Below are 23,686 nucleotides of genomic sequence, written 5' to 3' on the forward strand. Positions count from 1 at the left end.
GGTAAAGTAGCAGGATACAAAATTAATGCACAGAAATCTCTGGCATTCCTGTACACTAATGATGAAAAATCTGAAAATGAAATCAAGAAAACACTCCCATTTACCATTACAACAAAAAGAATAAAATATCTAGGAATAAAGCTACCTAAGGAGACAAAAGACCTGTATGCAGAAAATTATAAGACACTAATGAAAGAAATTAAAGCTGAATACAAATAGATGGAGAGATATACCATGCTCCTGGATTGGAAGAATCAATATTGTGAAAATGACTCTACTACCCAAAGCAATCTACAGATTCAATGCAATCCCTATCAAACTACCACTGGCATTTTTCACAGAACTAGAACAAAAAATTTCAGAATTGGTATGGAAACACAAAAGACCCCGAATAGCCAAAGCAATCTTGAGAACGAAAAACGGAGCTGGAGGAATCAGGCTCCCTGACTTCAGACTATACTACAAAGCTACAGTAATCAAGACAGTGTGGTACTGGCACAAAAACAGAAAGATAGATCAATGGAACAGGATAGAAAGCCCAGAGATAAACCCACGCACATATGGTCAGCTTATCTTTGATAAAGGAGGCAGGAATGTACAGTGGAGAAAGGACAGCCTCTTCAATAAGTGGTGCTGGGAAAACTGGACAGGGACATGTAAAAGTATGAGATTAGATCATTCCCTAACACCATACACAAAAATAAGCTCAAAATGGATTAAAGACCTAATGTAAGGCCAGAAACTATCAAACTCTTAGAGGAAAACATAGGCAGAACACTCTATGACATAAATCACAGCAAGATCCTTTTGGACCCACCTCCTAGAGAAATGGAAATAAAAACAAAGATAAACAAATGGGACCTAATGAAACTTCAAAGCTTTTGCACAGCAAAGGAAACCATAAACAAGACCAAAAGACAACCCTCAGAATGGGAGAAAATATTTGCAAATGAAGCAACTGACAAAGGATTAATCTCCAAAATTTACAAGCAGCTCATGCAGCTCAATAGCAGAAAAACAAATAACCCAATCCAAAAATGGGCAGAAGACTTAAATAGGCATTTCTCCACAGAAGATATACAGACTGCCAACAAACACATGAAAGAATGCTCAACATCATTAATCATTAGAGAAATGCAAATCGAAACTACAATGAGATATCATCTCACACCAGTCAGAATGGCCATCATCAAAAAATCTAGAAGCAATAAATGCTGGAGAGGGTGTGGAGAAAAGGGAACACTCTTGCACTGCTGGTGGGAATGTGAATTGGTACAGCCACTATGGAGAACAGTATGGAGGTTCCTTAAAAAACTACAAATAGAACTACCATATGACCCAGCAATCCCACTACTAGGCATATACCCTGAGAAAACCATAATTCAAAAAGAGACATGTACCAAAATGTTCATTGCAGCTCTATTCACAATAGCCCGGAGATGGAAACAACCTAAGTGTCCATCATCAGATGAATGGATAAAGAAGATGTGGCACATATATACAATGGAATATTACTCAGCCATAAAAAGAAACGAAACTGAGCTATTTGTAATGAGGTGGATAGACCTAGAGTCTGTCATACAGAGTGAAGTAAGTCAGAAAGAGAAAGACAAATACTGTATGCTAACACATATATATGGAATTTAAGGAAAAAAAATGTCATGAAGAACCTAGGGGTAAAACAGGAATAAAGACACAGACCTACTTGAGAATGGACTTGAGGATATGGGGAGGGGGAAGGGTAAGCTGTGACAAAGCGAGAGAGAGGCATGGACATACATACAGTACCAAACGTAAGGTAGATAGCTAGTGGGAAGCAGCCGCATAGCACAGGGAGATCAGTTCGATGCTTTGTGACCGCCTGGAGGGGTGGGATAGGGATGGTGGGAGGGAGGGAGACGCAAGAGGGAAGGGATGTGGGAACAGATGTATATGTATGACTGATTCACTTTGTTATAAAGCAGAAACTAATAATAAAAAAAAGAATTTTCCCCTCAGTATTTATAAGAGATTAGGGTCTGATTTTCTTTTATTGTGTGCAATCTTAATAATTTTTACAACAGTTTGAAATTCACTTCATAAAACAAATTTGAAAGGGTTCCTTTATGTTCTCTGTCTGTATATTTTAAGTGACATTGAAATTATCTGCTCTTTACAGGCCTGTTATATGCCCCTGTGAAACCATCTTGGTCTGGCATTCTTTTTGTTGGTGGAAGGAGGATGCTTGATGATTGAGACACTCTTTGAATGATATGTTCGCATGTATTTCTATCCCAGTTCTAGTTGTCCTGGATGTTGAGGGATGCAGGTAGTAGGAAGCAGGAAGTAAGTTTCCAGGGGTAGAGGACATCTTTCCCACGGCAGATGGAGCTAGGGGGTGACTGATAGTATAATCACATCTAGGATGGGGGTGTAAGGGAAGCGACGTTGGTGGGTGGGAGGGCTGTGAAGAGAGGCTGCAGAAAAGGCCTCAGATGAAGACAGAAGATGAGCTGCTTCCTCCCAAAGACTTTTCTTCTGATTGCATTCCAGCCTCTCCTGGGAGTCTCTGTCCTATTTTCACAGCTGAGAAGGCAAAGGAAATTTACCATAATCCTCGAAACTCCTTGGCAGCGTTTATTGGGGGGCGGGGGTGGGTTCCTCAGGGTCACCTCACCCAAGGGAGCTTGAACAAACAATGGCAATCCCACCCCCAAATTCTCCCCATTGGCATTCGCTCTGAGCCACAGTTGCAGCCAACAAACCACCTGGCTCACAGACTTATAAAAGAGCCTCAGGTCAGAGATATCCCTTTCATGTTGAGTCTTTGATTTCCTCTCTCCACAAGGGGCTTTGGGACCACCACCCACTACCTGGATGGCTCTGCTGTGAAGTGACTTTGCTATGGCAAAGGGCGGATGGGGCTGAGGGAGACGCAGGCCAGGCTCTTCCGGGTACTCTGGGCGGCCGGCCGCGTCCCCTTCTCTCCCCGGTTTCCGGTCTCCCTGCTCCCGCAGGCCTCTGCGGACCGCCCCCCGCCCCCCCCCCTCCCCGGCCACAATACAGCTCACACCAGGAGGCGCTGGTCTGCGGGGCAGAGAGAGGGAGCACTTGGCTGGGAAGGTCACTGCCCATGCAGCTGCTGGTGTTGCAGTTGGGAAGAGGGCGGAGAAGACAGTTGTGATATCCTTCAGGCTCCTGCACCCCTTATGAGCCAGAGGGAAAATTCTGGAGACTCTGAAGTCCAAAGACACAGCTGAGAGATTGGTCTGTGCCCTGAGAGAACACTAGGTTGTGTTTGGTGTATATGAGTCATGGGCCTTGTGGAAAGTGTGACCACCCTCAGCCCCCCCTGGTCACAAGCGGGGGCCCAGTGCTTGTGACCCGCCCCCACCGAGCCATAGGCTTCCATCTGGACCTGGGGAGCTAGCTGTGGGCTCAAGGGGGGCTTACAGGGAGAGGGGAAGGCTGGGCTGTGAAAGGACTTGAGGGGCCTGGTGAGTGTTTTACATTCTAAGCCAGTGCTTCTTCCCCCTTTACGTGCAAATAGAGTCCCTTCCCCAACACCTACACCCACCCCACTGCCTCAAGGCTAACCATCCCTGTCCAGCCCACAACCCCAGAAGTCAGGGGAGAAAAATATGGTGGCTCCTTTTAGGACTTCAAATGGAAACGTGAGTTGGCACCCAACTAACCACAGGGGTTCACACTTTGCTGCAGGGGCTGCCAAGGGGGGCCCCAAAGGATCAGGGTGGCCCGGGGAGCTCTTGCTCCAGACCTGCTTCTCACAGTTGTGCTGCTTTGCTCTGGCTGCTGCCAGTGACCGTTCCAGGAGGAGTCCCAATAGGAGGGTCCCAGAGGGATTTGGGAGGTTCCCTGGGGAGACTCTTCTGTCATTCACCTTCCTCCATCCTCAGGGTTCGGCTGGTACAGTGCCTGCTTTTCCACAGTAACATTTTATTCTCATATTTGATATCAGTTGCCTAAGCCAGAATGAAGAGGTTTGTGGAACTCTGGCCTTGGGGTCCAGAGACCAGGGTTTTACTCCTGGCAAAATACACTACATAGACAGGGATATTCTCCTCTGATTTTCCTTTCACTTCCTTAGTTAATGTTATTATCAATACTATCATTGATGTATTGAACCCTTCCTGTGTTCCAGGCACTGTGCTAAACACCTTACCAGACATTAGTTCACTGAATCCTCACAAAGACCCTATGAGGGGGGTGAGGAGCGGGTACTACTGTTTTTATTTACAGATGAGGAAACTGAGGCTTAAGGAGTTTGAGTAATTTCCCAAGGTCATCAAACCGGGATGAATTCAGACCCAGGTCTTTTTCCTTCCATAGGGTGTTAGTCACCACCTTCACATGTCTCTGGAGAGCACCACTGATCAAAACGGACTTGACCGTGCTCTTCTTTGGACTGACTGCTTAGAAACAAATAGAACAATTCTTTAACCCGCTCTAAGTTTCTTTGGATTTCTCATTATACAGTCATCCTTCAGTATCTGTGGGGGATTGGTACTGAGAACCCTGCAGATGTTCAGGTCCCTTACATAAAATGGCATAGTATTTTCATATAACCTAGGCAAATCCTCCCATACAATTTACATCATTTCTAGATTACTTATAATACCTAATAGCATGTAAATGCTATGTGAATAGTTATAAATACAATGTAAATGCTATGTAAATAGTTGCCAGTGCATGGCAAGTTCAAGTTTTGCCCTTTGGAACTTTCTGGAATTTTTTTTTTTAATATTTTCAATCTGTGGTTGGTTGAATCCACAGATGCAGAACCCATGGATACAGAAGACCAGCTGTATAAGACAGGTCCTGCCTCTGTGGCTTCTACCAGCCCCCACGATAGAAACACAGTCTCTGAGCTTTTTATAGTCCAAACGCCAGAGTCTGCCTTTGTGCTCTATTCCCCAGAGCTGCTCTCAGCTCTCCCACCCCTCGCCCCTCTGCCTTGGCAACCAGTTTTGAAAACACCCCTCTGGTTCAACCTCTGCACCCACATTAGGTGGACACGCGTTAGGTCTCATAGCTTCTTCAGCTGCAGGCTCTGTGACTGTGGAGAGGCGGTGGAGGAGACGTCTTGATGTGAGCCTTGAAGGACAGGTCGAATTGGGGTGGGCAGAAAGAAGTTGGTGAGGCATAAGTTGTCTGAGGGGCTGGGGGTGGGGTGTAGGAGTGTACATGGGTTGTAGCGTAGAGTTGGGAATAGGTAGTACCCAGGGAGGGGAGGAAACTGGTTTGAGATGGAGCGTCCTGTAGAAGAGAAGGACAGGAGCCCGGAAAGTGTGGACTGCTCAGGGTGCTGGGCTGGAATGAGAGGCTGAGCATCAGGCTTCAGACGTTGCCCCGTTGGAGCAACAGACTTTCAGGACATAACACCACGGGGCATGCCCAAGGCAGGTGAATGTGTACCCTCCACCTCCTCTCCCCAGGGTGTGGCTTCACCAGAGCAAGCTTTGACTTTGACAGCAGGGGCGGTGATTATCTCCAGAGCCTAGCCCAAGTCCAGTGCTTCACAGGCACTCAGGGACTTTCAAAGGCATGAAGTGAGAGAGGGAGGGCGAGAAGCAGGAAGGAAGGGTGGGTCAACAGCAGGACTTGACGATGAGCTGGGAGCTCCAGACAAGTGTCAGCCAATCCCGATCCAGGGTCAGGCAACTGGGGCTCGCCTTTCTTTGCATCCCCGATTGTCACGGGGTCACGGTACGCGAGAAAACTCACTCTTCTGGTCTCTTCCGACTCTACTGGGTCAGAGAGACTAAGCCCGGATTCAACAGTGTCTCAGTCCAAATAAACAAGACAGAAGAAATTAGATTCAAGGAGAGAGAATCTTAGTTCTTTCCCTCATTCAAGGGAAAGTTGCTCTGTTTGACCAAGACTTTTGTCCCACTCATGTCTTGTTTCTGAATAAATGTCTTTTGTTCCCTCGATCATTAGACTTCAAGCGCAGGTCCTGGCCTTTAAGTGCGCGAACTTAGGTTTCTCTTGTCATTGCACAGTCGGGGCAGCCCAGTGAACCCCGTCAGGAACAGGTTCTCCAGAATCTTGGGCATTACACAGATGTGCTTGAGCTCATTACATAAAGGCTAATTTAATCAAAAAGTGCATTGAGACAGAACTTAAAAACAATAGGTTGACTAATAGTAATCCAAAGCCCAGTGTACCTCTAACCACACTTTTGTTTATTTTTAAATGTGTTTCCTTCATGGTCTTTCTTGTGGCTCACCCTTTGCAGTTTGTGCACTTGTTGTGAGTTTTATCTTCGACGTTGTTTTTGCTGAACTTGGTTTTTCCGAGACCTTCTCTCCTCAGAGGCTCAGTTTCACCCTGCCATCAGCAGTCGGCCAGTTTCGCTGGCAGAAGAGGCCACAGCTCCTTCCTGTTGGCCCCCTGGGCAGAAGCATGCTGTGGTGTCTCCTACTGCTCTGGGCCCAGGGGCTGAGGCAGGCTCGCCTCCCTGCCTCAGGTACGGCCTGAAGTCTAGCCTGGGACTGGAAGGGGAGGGAGAGCGGGCGGGGGAAGGGGGAGGCTGGAGCCATTGCCTTATCCATCTGAGGGAAGGAAACACAGCTTTCAGAGCCCTGTGTCCCCTCGTTGAGAAACGGCTGTCTCTGAGAAGGAGACACAGTTCTGTACTAGGCGGCAGATGAAGGACTTGGGGATGGGGGGTGGGTGCCGGACTGGCTGACCCAAGGAAGGAAGCAGGAGGAGAGAAAGGGACTAAGGAGGAGGGGTGATGAGTTTGCTGAGAGAAGTTCACTCCTGCGCCACCCTCCTTTCTTCTGTCCTTGAGGAAACTTCTAGAAAAACATTGTATTTCTGTAATGGAAAAACCCGCATGAACGTTTTGGCCAACCCAACACGTTTCCTGTGGATTAAAAAATGTCTTCGTCACAGATTCCAGAGATTCTACTATTAGAGATTTAATTTATGTTAAATCTATTTCCTTCTATATTAAATATCATAAGCAAATATTTCTGAGGGGGGCAGAAATATTTAAAAACTGGAGTATAATTTTGTTTTCCTGGTGCTTTCTGAACCGTCTGGAGCCGGGGTGGAGGTCAGTGTCGAGGCTGGTGGCTTTGCCTGGAGAAGCAGAGTTGCTCTCCAAGCCTCCTTTCCTTTGGATGTCGTGGCTTTCCTGAAAAATTTTCCGGGCACCCCAAATGGCTATCAACCAAAACAGCCAGGTTTTGTTTCAAAGGATAATGTGCCCAGCACAGAACTGGCTGCTGGAAGATACAATCAAACAGAAGCGGTGGCTGACAAGGGCTTATATTCTAGGTAGGGAGACAAGATAAGTGTGTGGAAATAATCAATGAGTTCATCAGGAAGGTATATTCCCACAGACTATCCTAAGAGGGTGAAGTGCTATGTTGTGTAGTAATTACGGTCTGTATGGGGGAAATGACAGGGCAGACTGTCATTCCAAAAATCAATTCTGGCCTAAAGCCGCCTTGGAATTTCTACGGGAAGGTTCAAGGCCAGCTGCTAAAAGTGCATGCTTTTTTTCCCCCTTCCCTAGGAGCTGTGACAGGCAGAATAGTAACAACGGGAAACATTTCTGCAGAGGAAGGTGGCTCTGTCACCTTACAGTGTCACCTCTCCTCCACTACTGCCAAAGTGACCCAGGTCAATTGGAAACAGGAGGACCAAGTTCTGGCCATTCATCATGCCAGCCTGGGGTGGCACATTGACCCAGCCTTCACGGAGCGAATGGTCCCAGGCCCCAACCTGGGCCTCACCCTCCAGTCACTGACCAGGAACGACACAGGAGAGTACATCTGCATCTATCACACCTACCCTGACGGGATTTACAAAGGGACACTCTTTCTGGAAGTCCTACAAAGCTCAGGTATGCTCTCTGGAGCAGGGTGGCTGGCGATGGTCATCCTCTAGGGTAGAAAATGCATTCCTGCCCAATATGGCCAAGTGGGGCCTTCCAACCCTGGTTCACGTTCAAATCACCTGGGAGCTTTTAAATGGTACTGATGCTGGCACCCCATCCCAGACCAGTTCAGTCAGAGGGGCAGAGAAGGTTGTGCTAGGGTCTAAAAGCACCCCGATGATTTGAATGGGCAGCCAGGATTGAGAGCCACTCTTCGGGTAAAAGCACCTCTTATGTATGTTTGTTAGGAAGACCAGTTGTTAGGTCTTGTGAGAAAGGATCTCATTAATTAGTTTAGCATCAATCATACACATTAGAATCAGCCACTAAGTTTATAAAGGATTAGAGCTCAGTGCTCAGTGTAAATGTACAAGAATTTACATTTCTGTGGTACTTCATAGTTTCCAAATGCTTTCACTTTCATTATTCACCTGGACACTTAAACCAGTTCTCTGGAGGGTGGGAAAGGGTTGTTCTCACGGCTGAGGGACAGGATAGCAGAGTCATGATGGGCTCAGGCAGCCTGGGGCCAAATCCTGGTGTTGCTGTTGACCTCAGACAAGATTATTGGGCTTCTCTGTGCCTTGTTTTTCTCGTCTGTGAAATGAGGAAAAGATGTAAGACCTCCTGAGGAGCTAACGTAGGACTGAATGACTTACTAAAAAAAGAAATGCCCTTAGAACGGTCCCTGGAACATGACAAGCATGAATTAAGTATGTAAGTAAGCATGAACATAAGTATGAACACGATCCCCCGATTCCCATCTGACTGTTGGGTGGAGGTAGAGGCTGAGGCTTGGCTGTTGCTCAGAGCGGTACAGCTGATTTTAACACAGGTGTACTGTTCCACTCAACTACACCCTCAGAACTATTTGCTGACTATTTGTCAGCTATTTGCTGACATCAGTGGTGTTGAAGATTAAGTTTGATGAGTTAGCAAAATATGTGTAAACTGAGAAGATAAAAGGTTATTTTAAAGTTTCTTCTCAAGTGCTACTTCTTGAGGGCGCCTGGCATAGGCCAATGCAGCATGGGGGGAAGAGCCTCCATCCTTTTCTGGTTCTATGGAGATACCTCTGCAGCCCCTCTGACCCTCTCCAACTTTGGTCTCTGTCAGTCCTCTTTCCCTACCTGTGGCCAAGGCAGGAGACTGAGTCCTCAGAGCAGGAGGAACACATTCTGGGGAATTTGGGCTCCCCCCCTGCTCCTGGTACCTTACGGGTACTGGGGGTGCTGCCCTTGCCCTAAGTGATTACATGCTTTAGCCATCCTCCCGGCAATCTAAGCCCTTTGTTAGAAGGAAGAGGGGCCCGGCCTCTGCTACACCCTTCTCCTTTCAAGACTGCCCTGGACACCCGGGTTCTACCCAAGTTCCTGGGAAGGAGGTGGGGATGGGATGAGGCAGCCTGGAAACCCTTTCACTTATAGTCCAGCACACATCCTGACAATAGTCCTGTTTCCCTCACACTCTCCTTGGGTCGAGCATCACTCATCTTTTCAAAACTCTCTTCTTGGCTCTTCCTCGTTGCATTTACATTTTACATCTTCATAGAACTTCACTTATTCCTGCTTTAATTCATGTCATGAATATTTATTAAGCACCTGGTAGGTGCCAGGTGCTGGCAAAACAGCAAAGGATAAAGCTCCAGAACCTTACTCCCTCCAGGGTCTCAGCCGAGTTGGAGTAAGTGTTACAGGCTTAAGGTGAAAGGTTATATGCTTTTTTACTTCTTTGTACTTTAATGTTCTTTCAAAAATTTTTTTTCATATGTATTTATTTATTTATTTTGGCTGTGCCTGGTCTTAGTTGCAGCACGTGGGCTTCTTAGTTGCAGCATGCAGACTCTTAGTTGCGGCACGCATGTGGGATCTAGTTTCCCGGCCAGGGGTCAAACCCGGGACCTCTGCATTAGGAGTGCAGAGTCTTACCCACTGGACCACCAGGGAAGTCCCTCTTTTTTAAATTTTTAAATAAACTTTTTTTATACTAGTATGATTATAAATATGAAGTTTAATAAAGAAAATAATCACCTTCTGTTTTTTTTCTGGATGTTATTTGTTTCACTTCATGATTATGACTGAAATAGATATTGTCAAAAAGAGAAAGGAGTGTTAAAATGGTCTGCACTGGTGTCAAGTGTGTGGGGTACACCCCTTGAGAGATCAGGCATTGATTTCATGATGGGCCTGGCAGATGCTCTGCTGTCTGAAGAGATGGACTTGAAGACGCCAGTCCTGTGGTTAGAGAAAGGCCTGGCCAATTCCCATGCCCATGCCCTGACACTGAGGCTTCCCTTGTAATGGTTGCCCTTTGCTTCCGGCCTCTGCCCACTCACCTTTGTCTTGTTCTCCCTCTAGTGGCTGAGCACAGCGCTGGGTTCCAGATCCCATTGCTTGGAGCCATGGCCACAGTGCTGGCAGTCATCGGCACAGCAGTCACTGTGGTGGTCACACTGGCCAGAAAGGTAATGACTCTGGCTCCATATCTCAGTCCTGGGCATCCCGTCTCTGCCACCCTGGTCCTTTCTTGTCCCCTTTCTGTCTAGAGGTGATCGCTCCCGCTGTTCATTGTGCCTTCTTCACAGTCCTTGCTCTGCCTTTCAGTGGCATTGTTTATGCTCTTTTGCTGTGCCTTCCCTTGTCTGGGAGCTCCTGAAAGGTTGGGTCTGTATCCTCCCCATCTTGCTGTGGCCTACAATTCCTGGCTCCTGCTTGCCCCTTAAGCCACTCCTCTGAGAGTTTGATTTAGCCACTGTGATTTTGATGCATCTTGGGCATCTACTCTGTGCCAGGGGTTTTTGAACATTAGCTCCTTTAATTTTAACAACCCTTCAGTAGTGCTGGGCTATCTAGCACTTCTGCAGAATGAGAAATCAACACTCCAAAAACTTAGGGGTAAAAGGTACATGGCAAGATGAGTAGGTTGTAAATCCTCTGTTACTCTTGCTTAAGGGGTCACGTGGCTGAAAGAGTATTGGACGGGGAACTGGAAGTTTCTAATCTCAGCATTGAGTGTGTGATGATAGGGATGCTGTTTCATCTTCCAAGTCTCCATTTCTTCATGTATAAAATGGGGATTATGATTCTGCTCGCTCTATATCACAGGGTTGTGATGAACAGGTGGCATACTGCATGTGAAAGCTTTGTAAACAATGAAGAAATATATCCACATCCTTGTGTCATAACTGGTAGTTAGTGATTAGAATAAGCAAGAATTCCCACTCCTGTTTTGCCTGCCCTGTTGGGTCTTTTAAGCCATCCCAGGTTGCCTTAAGTTACTAAACAAACACTTTGGGGAACACAGGCCTGTGATTCCCAACACTGTTTTCCCCCTTGTTTCAGATCCTCTTCCCTAGTGCCTGACTCACTTTCCCTCCAACTCTGGTTCCCCTCCGTTAACAACTCAACTCTGCAGCCTTGCTTTGCTCTCTCTGGACTGGTACCTGGTGCTGTTATTCCTGATACATGTGGGTTTACAGTTACCACTTTATTTTCTTCATATTTGTTTTGCCTGTTTTTTCCCCCAGTCTTTCTTGCCGCCTTTTGAATTAAGTACTTTTTATTATTAAAAAGATCTATTTAGTAGTTATGCATTTTTCTTTTTTTTTAGTGGTTACACTAGAGATTACAAAATAGATCCCTGATTTATTAAAGTCTAATATGTATTAGTACTTTCATCATTTCTTGGATTTTGCAAGAACCTTAGAACACATTAACTCTTTACCTACCTCCCCAACTTACTGCTATTATTGTCATGGATTTTAGTTCTCTATTTTAAACCCCAAAGAAATGATTTATTGTCTTATGAGCCAATATTCATTTAGATTTACCCTTTCTGTTGCTCTTCACTTCTTCCTGCATGTTCTATCTTATAAGTAGGATAGTTTTCCTTCTGCTCAAAGAATATCCTTTAGTATTTCCTTGTGGGCAGGCATGCTAGTGATGAATTATGTTGCTTTTTGTTCATCTGAAAATATCTTAATTTTTCCTTAACTTAAAAGTGATATATTTGTTTTGCTGGGTATAGAATTCTATGTTGGCAGTTACGTTCTTTCAACATGTGGAAAATATTGTCCCATTGTCTCTGGCTTCTCATATTTCTGTTCAGAAATTATATGAGAATCTTATTTTTGCTCCTTGGAAGATAATGTTTTTTTTTTTTTTCTGGTTCTTTAGAAATTTTCTTTCTCTTTGGTTTTCAGCAATTATATGGTGATATAATTGGATATAGTCATCTTTGTATTTATTCTCTTTGGGGTTTGGAGTGCTTTTTGAATTTGTAGCTTGATATCTTTTGTCAGTTTTATATCATTCTTGGCTATTATTTCTTCATGTATTACTTCTTTGTCCTTGTTTTCCTCTCCTTCTGGAATTCTAATCACGTGGTATTTTCAACATTTTCACTTTTTCCAACATCCCTTACTCTCTTTTTTGTATTTTCCATCTACTTGTCTCATCAAATGTTTTCTTTGGACATGCCTTCCAGTTTACTAAGTCTCTTCTTTGATGGATCTACTTTTCTGTTAAACCCATCCCTTAAGTTCTTAATTTCCATTATCATATTTTTTAGATTCAGGATTTCTATTTTGTTCTTTGTTTGGATAGTTTAAAGTCTGCCAAAATTCCCAATCTTGTTTTTAGTTCTTTGAAAATGTTAATCATAATTATTCTGAAATCTGTGCCTGATGCTCCTATTAATTGGGTTCTCTAGGGGTCTTTTAATATTCTCTCTTTTTGCTTTTTTTTGGACCTATCTTATCTTTTTGACTGTTTACTTTTCATTGAATGCTGTATTTCTACATGAAAACCTGTGGCCATAATTTGAGGCTGTAGATAATATCATCTTCCTCTAAAGAAGATTCCTTTTTGCTTCCATCAGGTAACTAATCTTCAGGCAGTAGCATTCCCATCACCTTAATTAAATCAGTAGTGAGAGGATTTAAAGCTGGATTTAATTTCTGCTACTTCCTTACTTGTAGAGTGTAGTCCTTTGGGGTCCCAACTCAAAGCCTGTAGTGTTTGCTAGAGTCTCCCTTCCTCGGTGGCCTCTGAACTCTAAATTTTGTCCCTCCAGCTAGAAATTCTGTGTAGCTAATTTGCCTCTCAGCCATGAGTTTCAGGCAATTTCTCTAGGAGAAAATCCATACCCTTCCCAACCCCACAATGCTCATCTCATCTCTCTGGGCTTCCTACTCCTGGATCTTGCTCCCCAGACCACAAATTTCTCACCGATTTGATAGATTTCTGATTAATACAGATATATGTTTATAATATTTTGTTCAGTTTTTCTAGCTATTCTCCCTGGAAATGTTGGTTCAAAGCAACATAGGCAATCATTGTTCTACCAGAAGCAGAACTCCTATTTCTGATGTTGTATTTCATATCTGCACTCAAAGGCTGACTTTTACAAGCAGAACATATTTACCCAGTCCACCCACTCTGTACCTTTGGCTATATTGGGTCAAGACCCCCAACTCGAGTTCTAGCCCCTCTGTACCTGATTCCTGAACAGCCATTTAGCCTGAATGTGGCCAGGTCACTGCCAGTCCCAGAGAGGGAGGGATTTGGACAGATGTGTGTTCTTAGGCTCTGGTTCCATCTTGCTTGCTTATTGTGAGTTCTTGTCCTCTTTTTCCTTTTCTCCCTCTCTCAGAAATGGACCATCCTTTGACTTTATCTTCTTTTTTTTTTTTTTTTTTTTTTTTGTGGTACGCGGGCCTCTCACTGCTGTGGCCTCTCCCGCTGCAGAGCACAAACTCTGGACGCGCAGGCTCAGCGGCCATGGCTCACGGGCCCAGCCACTCCGCGGCATGTGGGATCTTCCCAGACCGGTTCACGAACCCGTGTCCCCTGCATTGGCAGGTGGACTCTCAACCACTGAGCCACCAGGGAAGCCCTCTCTTCTTTTTTATTTAACATTTATTTTACTATTTTACTCTTGTCACTCTTCTGAAGACTGAGAGCTACTTCCCTCTCCAGGCCTCAGAGTTGAGATGAATTGCACAAACTAGAATTGCTTAATAAGAAAGTGCTATTGTAATGTTCCTCCATTTAGACCTCATGGTATTTTGCGTTTTAAACAGCCTTAATTCTATATCTCTGCCTAGAATAGAAATTGTATATATTTTCCTAGTGTTGATTCTGCTTATGGAGTTACACTTTTGTGCACACTCATGTCTATTACCAGTGACTAATCTTGAACATTTAGTCTAATATCTTACATCTTAAATTCTCTTAGTTTTCTGTGTAGATAAACTCAGTTTGCTTTCTGTAACCTACCATCAATAACTACAGTATTGATGTAAAAATAACACGTTCCATTTGACACATGTTCTGTCTTCAGTCAGATCTACGAATGAAGAGAGCCCAGGAACACTCACTCTAACCTTATTTTACTGAGAACAGATTGGAGTGAGGATGGGAAAAGGTATTTTGGTAGCAAAACCAAAGTCTTGTTCCCCTCTGAATTACAAAGTGGACAGGTCTCCCTCAGTCACTGGTCTAACAGTGCTCCAGGCAACTGTTGGACCTTGTTAATTTGGTCTAGAGGAAGTGAAAGAGATTCTTCAAATGGTAGGAAAGCTCATGTGATAGGTGAAAGTTACATAAAATCTAATACCAGAAGATGACTGCCTGGTCCACCAACTTGCCTACAAAAATCTCTTGTCCTATGGTTCAAACCCTCACTTCCAGGTTTATGAAACAAACACTGAGATTGCTGACCTACCTGGTCAGAGATGTGGCCACTTATTCCTTGTCATTCAACAGACATCATGGAACAGAGTACTGGGGATCCAGCAGTGGCTGAAATGTGGCTAGTGCTATCGAGGAAGTCAATGACTTATAGTATTTTCATTTATGTCTTGGCTATCACAGTAGACAGGTTTAGTAAATGAAACCTCTAGGGGAAGATGAGGGAAAGAAAAGTGATTGACTAGAGGGGAGAGGTGAAGAGAATGATGATTGATCTCTGAGCTGGGCAGGGAGCTGTTATGGTGGTTGGTGAACAAATGTCCTCTGCAGTCACCAGAGCTCTGCAGCTCTGGCATGGACATATGGAAAGCTCTTTAGAAGCAGCAGAACACATTTTCCTGTTAAGGATTAAGATTGGTTCATTTCCAGGCCAGTATCCCAGACCAACTTTGGTCATCTTTGTATAAGGGAAAGGGGAAAAGGTGAAAAGAGAGAGTCCAGTAGCTATCAAGTTCTGTGGCTCCCCTTCTAAAATGTTTTATTCATCAGCCCCCTCTTTTTTTTTTTTTTTTTTTTTTTTTGCGGTACGCGGGCCTCTCACTGTTGTGGCCTCTCCCGCTGCAGAGCACAGGCTCTGGACGCGCAGGCTCAGCGGCCATGGCTCACGGGCCCAGCCGCTCCGCGGCATGTGGGATCTTCCCGGACCGGGGCACGAACCCATACCCCCTGCATCGGCAGGCGGACTCTCAACCACTGCGCCACCAGGGAAGCCCGTCATCAGCCCCCTCTTTGACATGTCCACTGCTTCCTGTCTAAATTAGTTCCTCTCTGTTTTTTCATATGCTTTGGCTATAGTTTCCAGTCTGCTCTCTCTCTTTGCTCAAATGCATTTTATACCTGTATTTTTCAAGGTCCCTCAGGGAACACATAGTATTCTCAACATGAGTAGCTTGAGGATAGTTTAATAAGGAGATTTACAAAGGACTGGCAAGCATATAAGGAAACCATAAGTGGGAGTGTAGGAGTGTGTTGTTACCAACCCTAGTTCTTTAGGGGAAAGGAGAGAGGATGATTACTGGAACCTGGGAGGGAGGATGATTACTAGGACCTGGAAAGAGACAGTTATGTCGAGGGACCACTTTGAGAAGTACTGTAATCTTTGATTGAAGGCCACAGCCAGTCCAAGTCCACCCTGCAGAGAGAATGCCAGGAGAATATATACCCTCACCTCATACTCTTTCCCTCCATTCTCCTATTGTTGCTTGCATTGGCTGAACCCAATCTCAAGTCAGAGGACAAGGGAACTCACTGATTCAGTGCGTGTAGTTCAGTCTTCCCTGGGCACAGAAGAGGGTGCAGAAGGTTGGAGAGTGACGTTGAGGGGTGAACAGACAGTATCCAAGCCAGTACTGTTATAGACCTGGAAATGCAAGAAATCTTGACTCTCCATGCTTCAGTCTACTCTCATGTATCCTTGATCTTTTGATTATACATTTAAGCAATACCCCTGTTGGCTGTCCATCTATATTTCTCCTAGGAACACACTGGGCTTTATTAACCATCTTAATATCCCTGTGGGCCAGGCTTCCTTGGCTGCCATTTAAGTAGTTACATCCACCTTGTTTCTTAAGCCATCTGTCCCTATATTGTTTTGGGATCTCCTCATCCCTCTTTCTACTGGGGATCCAGTTCTATAAAAGCATTGCCTACTTCAGCTCTAGCCTACAGAGGAGAGATATCTCTGAGCCCCTCAATGATGCTGGTGCTCCCCTCACTAGCACATTCTTTCCACCTCAGTAAAAGGGTGTCTTCTGGATCTTCCCAAGAAACATAATCAGCTGTTGGATTTAAAAAATTACTTTGTACAGAGATTAGTGAAGTTTCTTTGTAAAGGGCCAGGGTCTTTTAGCTTTTGTGGGCCTTAAGGTCTCTGTTGCAAAAATTCAGCTCTGCCATTGCACTGTGAAAGCACCACAGACAATATGTAAATGAGTGAGTGTGGCTGTGTTTCAATAAGCCTTTATTTATAAACACTGAAATTTGAATTTCATATAATTTTCATGTTTAATAAAATACTGTTCTCTTGAATTTTTTTCAATCACTTAAAAATATAAAATCAATTTTTAGCTCGTGAGCAGTACAAAAGTCTGTGGTACCCCAGATTTGACCCATGGGCCTTAGTTTCCCAATCCCTGATTTAGTAGAGTGTATTGGGAAAAACTCTGTTTGTCTTTTCCTCTTCTCTATTCTTAGCACTGCACAGAACACTTCTGACACCAGATGTGTGGGTTTATTGCCACACTGACCAATTCTCCTACACCTCCTGAGTGTCCTACAGTCAATCCAGTTCTGACACTATCTGCTTGGAGTTAACATCAGGTTGGGGCTTCAGTCCTCCAAGACTGCCCTCCTTCAGATGTCAATTGCAAGTCCCAGGTTGTCACCTGTACCTTTGACTGACTGGCTGTATATTGAGGTTCTTACAACCCTCTCCTCGGATTCGATAATTTGCTAAGACAACTCACAGAACTCGGGGGAACACTTACTTACATGTACCTGCTTATTATATAATAAAGAATTTGATAAAGGATACAGATGAATCCCCAGATGAAGGAAATACATAGGGTGAGGTCTTGAAGGGTTCTGAGCACAGGTTCTTCTCTCCCCAAGGTGCTGGGTGTGCTGCCCTCCCAGCATATAGATATATTCATCAACTCCAAATCTCATACTTCTGGGATCTTTATGGAGACTTCATCACACAGGCGTGATTGGTTATTAACTCATTTTCCAGCCCCCTCCACTCTCTGGACGATAGCGAGTAGGGCTGGAGGTTCCAAGCTTCTCATCATGGCTTGGTCGTTCTGGTAACCAGCCTCCATTCTGGAGCCCAGCAAAAGTCGCCTCATTGGAACAAAAGACACCCCTGTCACCCAGGATAGTCCAAGGGATTTAAGAGCCCTGTGTATGACATTCCTATCACTCAGGATATTTTAGGAGTTTAAGGAGCTCTGTGTCAGGAACTGGGGTTAATAGAGACCAAATATTAGCAGGAACTGGGGGTAGAGACAAATATATGCTTTGTACTATTCCACATGGGTCCATGATAACATCCCCACTTCTCTGAGCATTTTGTTTCTTTCTTCCCTAGTTTTCCAAAGCACTGTTGGCATCTCTGTTGACAGCTGTATCCCGGGGCCTTGTGAGGGTGTTAGATCTCGAGCCACGGGATGTGTCCTAATATTGACAAATGATGTGTCCCTCATCCAGTCTTAAGTTCTACTCACCCAGCCCTGATCCACTCCCCTCAGGATTCTCTCCCAAACATACTCTCCCAGTTCCACCAGTATGTGTTAGCTCCTTTTGTTACAACCTCTCTCCTCCCTCAGCATGCCCAGGATTCCCTCAGTTAGTGTAGGTTGAGATTTTTGCTAATTATGGGCCAATGGCCAATAGGGGAGGGGAGGCAGGTCCTGACAGGACCCATCTTCCATCCCGGGGAAGGGGGTCACCTCTGCAGCTCCAGATGATGCAAGAGAAGCTGGTGGTTCAAGGCTCCCAAGTGCATCTACCAAGAGATCCTCCTCCCAATGCACAGAAATGCCTCCATTCCCGCCCAGACCCTGATTTTGGTGGAGTCTTGCCCAGGCTTAGAATTCAGCCTTCTTTGAAGTTCTGTCGCCCTTATAGGTAGGTCCTCTGCCTGCTCTTCAGTGTTGGAGGTGAGCGTTTCTTTAAATGTTGCCAAGGAAGAGGAGCTTTGATTCTCACACTTTGCTTTCAGTTGCTGGTAGATCTGTCACGTTCTCTTCTCAGTCCAACAGCAGAATTTAGTAAAAGCCACCCAGTCCCACAGTCCTAACAAGCACTATCTGCTCTATACTTCTCAAATGTCAGAGCTGTTGCACCAGTTCATATTCCCCTTCCCTTTGTGTCTCTTCCCATTTCACCACCAGCGGTGGGGTCTGTATTCCCATCCAGCTGGTGAGGGATTCCCCTCCACAATCCCATCCTAGAGTCTGCCTTCTAGGGCCATTCCCAGGAGCAACTGTTTTAGATTTGTTCCCAGACATAGAGCCTGGCATGGGAATTCCGGTGAGAGTGACTTATTGGGCTGGGCTCTCAGGTGAAGAGTAGTGAAGGAAGCAAGGTAGGGCTAAGGGATGTTGTTTCAGGGGAGATGTGGTTGAAGCAGATTTGGTCACACCTTGAGGAGGGGGCCAGCCTTTTGAAAACCCACCTCAGCCAGTTGTTGACTGCTGGCTGCTCACCCGGAAAGGTCCAAGAGCAATTCTCCAGAGAATGGGCAGCTGTGAGCCACTCATAGTCTAGATTCCCAGTGTCTGGGAAAGGGGACCACTGGTCAGGTGGTGAGGCAATCTGAGCAGGGCACCAACAGTATTCCCTACAGACCCTGAGAGCCAGTAGGTTGAATTATTTAGGAGTTTGGCATTTGGAATCAGACAGACCTAGGGTTTGGATCCTGGCTCTACCACTTGAGTAGCTGGGCCACCTAACTTTGCTGACCCTCAGCTTCTTCATCTGTAAAATGGGAACAATTATGGTATTGTCCTATTAGGGTTGTAGAAAAACTCAAGTCATATAATTCACATAAGGCCCCTGGCATTTTTCCTGGCATGTATTAATAACCATTATTTCTTAAATTCTTATAATTCTTATAAAATGTATTTACTATAGCACCTCATGATACCTGGTGCTCAATAAATTAGTTATATTGCATAGATTGATTTGACTAAATGAATGAATGTTATTTGCTAAGCTACTATTGGGAAAAGTGCACCCAGGGGAGCTTCTGTGAGGGCAAGGAGAGATGGGTGTGTCCAGCTGCAGGACAGTGACTGCCAACTGTCTGTTCTCACGTTCTCCAAGAGGGTAACATTTGTCCTGCAAGTCTCCATAGTTGCTATCGTCGTAGCTTCGTTTGGTCTTTTAGAACAACATCAATGCCTTAATTCCAGACTTGTTTTTTATACTGATTACAATTACAGGGTTCCCTATGCAGGATGGAATGAAAACAGAACAGCTGAGAGACCCAGCTCAGGCCTATTTACACTTCCCAGAGGATTCTTGGAAGCCAAAATAGTCCTAAGATTCAAAGGCAAGGGTAGGCAGTCTAAGAATGGGAACGAGAACACATCAACACAAAAAGCCACAATCAGCTCTTTGAGAAAGAATTGGGTGTCTGTATTTTTTAAATGGATAGGGTTGCATCAGGGATGTAGGACTTCTGTGAAGCAAAGAATCAGCGTGACCTACGATAACAACCCTTTTCTTCACACCTACAGTAAGGCGCAGCCACTCCTACTGAAAAGGGATGAATGAAACAGTCCGTGGGCCCCAGCTCCTCAGGGCCCGCAGTGAGGCCACACCTGTAACTTCTGATATGTGTTCAAGGCGCCCATCCATGCCACCCACCCTCCCGCTCAGCCTCTCTGCGTCTATTTATGTCCTGCAGAGCTTGGCACTAGCCAGTGAGGATGGTGCTGTTTCCTATCCTGGAAGCAGTGGGGTGGGCAGGATGAAATTTGGTTTGTGTTTGTTGTTATTTTCCAAGCCTGTGTGTGGTGGCTCTTTGTGATTCCGTCGTTTGGACCTACAGTGGGGCTAGGTGACCTGCTTTAGAGCAGTATCCATGAAGGCCGGGAGGATGTCACCTTTGCATTGCACACCATTAGGCATTTCTTCTGCCATCCCGCCTGCGCCTGCTGTTCTTTGATTTTCTTGCCTGTAAGGCACAACCCTCACCTATGACGCTGTCATATGGACATGATGGCTGACTTCACATCCTTGATTTTCCCAAACAGGTTTCATGGTCTATCCTCTTGTCTCATAAGTGTAAATGTACTTGTCTGACCATGAGTCCATATTTTGATTTGGAAAATCCAGTTTATTTAGATTTGGGGCCAGGTTGGGGGGAGCGAGCGAGGAAAGAGAGAGAGAGAGTGAGTTTGTGTGTGTTCGTGTGCATTTCAGTCCTAAGACCTATACTGAGCATCCGTTATGAACTCCGAGGTTACCAAGAGGAATACAGCACAGATCCTCCCCTCAGGGGAGCTCACAGTTTGGGGCCTGACGAGACAGAAGGGTAAACAAATTCCAGGCGGCGTTGAATGTTACAACAGAGAACACCCAGGACCGTAGTGGGACACACAGGAAGGATGTCACTCTCCCGGCAGAGTCAGAGACGTCTTATTTTGTTGTTGTTGTTGTTGTTTTTTTTTTTTTTGTGGTACGCGGGCCTCTCACTGCTGTGGCCTCTCCCGTTGCTGAGCACAGGCTCCGGATGCGCAGGCTCAGCGGCCATGGCTCACGGGCCCAGCCGCTCCGCGGCATGTGGGATCTTCCCGGACCGCAGCACGAACCCGTGTCCCCTGCATCGGCCGGCGGACTCTCAACCACTGCGCCACCAGGGAAGCCCAGAAACATTTCTTGGACAACGTGCTGTAGAGCCGGGTCTGGAGGAGTGAGCAGACAGCTTTGCGGGGAACTGTGGTGAATGGACAGTGGGCGTAACATACACCAACCCGGAGAGGCAGGAAACGGTGCATGGCATTCGAGACACTGCGAGATGAGAGAGGCAGCTTGGCTGAGAAGAGCATCGTCTGGAGTCCCACAAACCCAAGTCAGAACTGGGACAGGTGAACTGTCTGGACCTATCGGCTCACTCACAAGTAGAAACGTCAATAGGGTTGTGCTGAGCTGACATAAAGAAGCTAGCCCGCTTGGTGCTCATGGCAGATTCTCAGTCAATGGTGCCTCTGGCATCCAGGCCCTATACCAGGAGTTGGGCTGTTGGTTGGGGAAGCACTGCAGCAAATGAAGCTGGAAAAGTGAGTGTGGCCAAATCGCAAAAGGCATTTTGTGTGTGGGGGGGGAGGGCATCACACACAGTCTGCTGTGGGGCGTAAAGGGAAACGCCCTGTGTGGCGTGTGGGCTTGCTGTGGGTGGTGAGACCCGCCCACAGCTGGACCTCCGGGTCTGGAAGCCTGGGCTGGTTTGGATAGGGATTTGGGGATCCCTAGAGGACAGAGGGTGGTTGCAGATGTACATAAGGATGAAGTGTCGACTGTGCTGCACAGAGGAAGAGAGAGAACCGGGCGCGAGAAAGCAGAGACCGAAACCCCGAGGACCTTCTTTACCTGGGGAGCTGAAGTGTCGGCGGAAAAAAGAGCAGGCCTGACCGCGGAGGAGGAGGAGCGGAGAGAGTGATGCCACGGGGCCCAGGGAAGGAGAACATCTCGAAGAGGAAGCGGTCAGCGGCGTCAGGGGCAGCGAGAAGGAGTGAGAGAGAGCTGGCACTGGAAGCCGCCTGCCCAGGCTCCGCGAACAGGCAGGAGCGCGTGGGCCGCCACGCGCGCGTAGCCCGGAGCCTTTCCGGGGAGCGGTTAGTGCTGAAGTCTACGGTGAAGAGGCTGAGAAATTAAGGGTTAAGGAATTGCTGTGGATAAGAACACAACTTTGTGTGGTGTGTGTGTGTGTGTGTGTGTGTGTGTGTAAAAGAAAGGAAGAGATCATTATAACTATGGATCATTTTGGGGAGTAACTTTTAAATGACATCCCCACATACTCACTTTGTAGTTTTTTTGTTTTTGGAAGAAATCTCTCAGAATCCGCTCTGCGGAAGGTGACCTCGGGAGGAGGCCGTCTGAACAGGAGGAGTGGAGGCCCGGCGTCCTGTCCTCCCCGGGCAGCTGCGTGCGGGCGGACGCCGGCCTCTGCAGGGAGCAGCCGGGAGAGGACGGCGCAGAACCCGAGCCGCACGACTACTTCAACATCCTGAGTTACAGAAGCTTCGCGAGCTTCAGCGTCCCCGCCGAGGAGGGCTAGCTGCTGGGGGCATCCTCTGGGAGACACAGTCCTGCCTGTGCTATCACAGATGGATGTATTGGCGTCTGCCCATCAGGGCTCTGTGTGTGTGTGTGTGTGTGTGTGTGTGTATGCATGTGGACGTCTGCACACGTGTGTGTGTGGGTGTGTTCGGTTGAGTGAATGTGTGTCATCCTCCTCTGTGTCTGCATTCCCTTTGCCCTTCCCTTCTGTTCCATCTTGGCAGATCCCAGGGAGGAGCCTCTATCTTGATTACCAATGCAAAGTTAGAAAACCAAACACTTGACCTGCTTTTGAATCTGGCAGTTGGAACAGATCCTGTGGCTGAGATCTTCATTCCCCCTAAAAGCACTGGGCAGGGTTCAGGGCTACAGGGTTCTGTGGTGGATTTCGGGGATGGGGTGACTGCAGAGGCACCTCGTCTCATTTGCCACTGTCGTCTGCATCAACGTTCACACACCCAAGGCATTTTAGGACTAAGGCATGCTACCAGCTTGTATGCGGAGATTGGAGGATGACTAAACCATTGACTCGGGTCCCAGCCCTTTGAGAACTTACAGTTCAATGGGGAGACCACATTTACATTAAAAGATAGTGAGGAGATAAGGGTCCAAGACACAGGCCTTTGGGAAGAGATGTCAGTTCAGGGTGAGGTGGTCAGGATATGCTCATCTGTGGGGAAGTGGCCTGGGAGGACATAGGGGACAGTGAGTCTGGGCTGGGAGAGCAGGATTTTTGTCTAGGGAATTCATAGATTCTAAAGTTGGGAGCTGAAAGTCCCACATGGAAGACCCTGGCATCAAGGGAGCCAGCAAGACTTCAGATGCTATCCTCTGGGCAGACTTTCAAATCTCCTTTTGCTTGATGTACGCAGAAGCTAGTGATGGCCTGATATAGAGGATTCTAGGCTCTTCCAGTCGCGTGCGTTGGGGAAGCCCACAGAAATGGTGTATGTCTACTGCAGGAGCTGTAGTTCAGCCCTTGGGCCGAGATCCACCTCTTCTCTATCAATCTGCCATTGAGCCTTTGAAGAAAGAATCTGTTTCCCACCGAAAGGAAAATCTGGATTTTAAAATAGGGACTCTTCACAGGAAGACAAAGGAGGGTGATGGAAGTTTTAAAAAATGAGCACTTCAGACTAGCTGCCTGGAACCCTTAAGTGCACACCCTGAGCTCTCTGTGCTGGGATTAGAGTGGCATCTGAGCTGCTCATTTCTGTTTAGCTGGCATTCAGGCTTTATCCTCCCACCACCTCTC

At 46.3% G+C, this 23,686-nt stretch overlaps 1 protein-coding gene and 1 non-coding gene across 2 annotated transcripts; one reads left to right on the forward strand and one right to left on the reverse strand.

Moving 5' to 3' along the window:
* The first annotated feature begins 6,405 nt into the window (after positions 1–6,405).
* On the forward strand, positions 6,406–22,429 carry TIGIT (T cell immunoreceptor with Ig and ITIM domains). Its single transcript, XM_060100260.1, has 4 exons — positions 6,406–6,469; positions 7,529–7,858; positions 10,249–10,355; positions 22,199–22,429. Exons 1-4 carry the CDS (start codon positions 6,406–6,408, stop codon positions 22,427–22,429), a joined length of 732 nt encoding a protein of 243 aa, XP_059956243.1.
* TRNAR-CCU (transfer RNA arginine (anticodon CCU)) lies at positions 9,765–9,837 on the reverse strand. The gene has a single exon. It is a non-coding gene; the product is annotated as a tRNA-Arg (tRNA).
* Positions 22,430–23,686: the final 1,257 nt, after the last annotated feature.

Source organism: Mesoplodon densirostris, chromosome 5, assembly GCF_025265405.1.
Source record: "Mesoplodon densirostris isolate mMesDen1 chromosome 5, mMesDen1 primary haplotype, whole genome shotgun sequence".
In the NCBI taxonomy this organism is placed as follows: domain Eukaryota; kingdom Metazoa; phylum Chordata; class Mammalia; order Artiodactyla; family Ziphiidae; genus Mesoplodon; species Mesoplodon densirostris.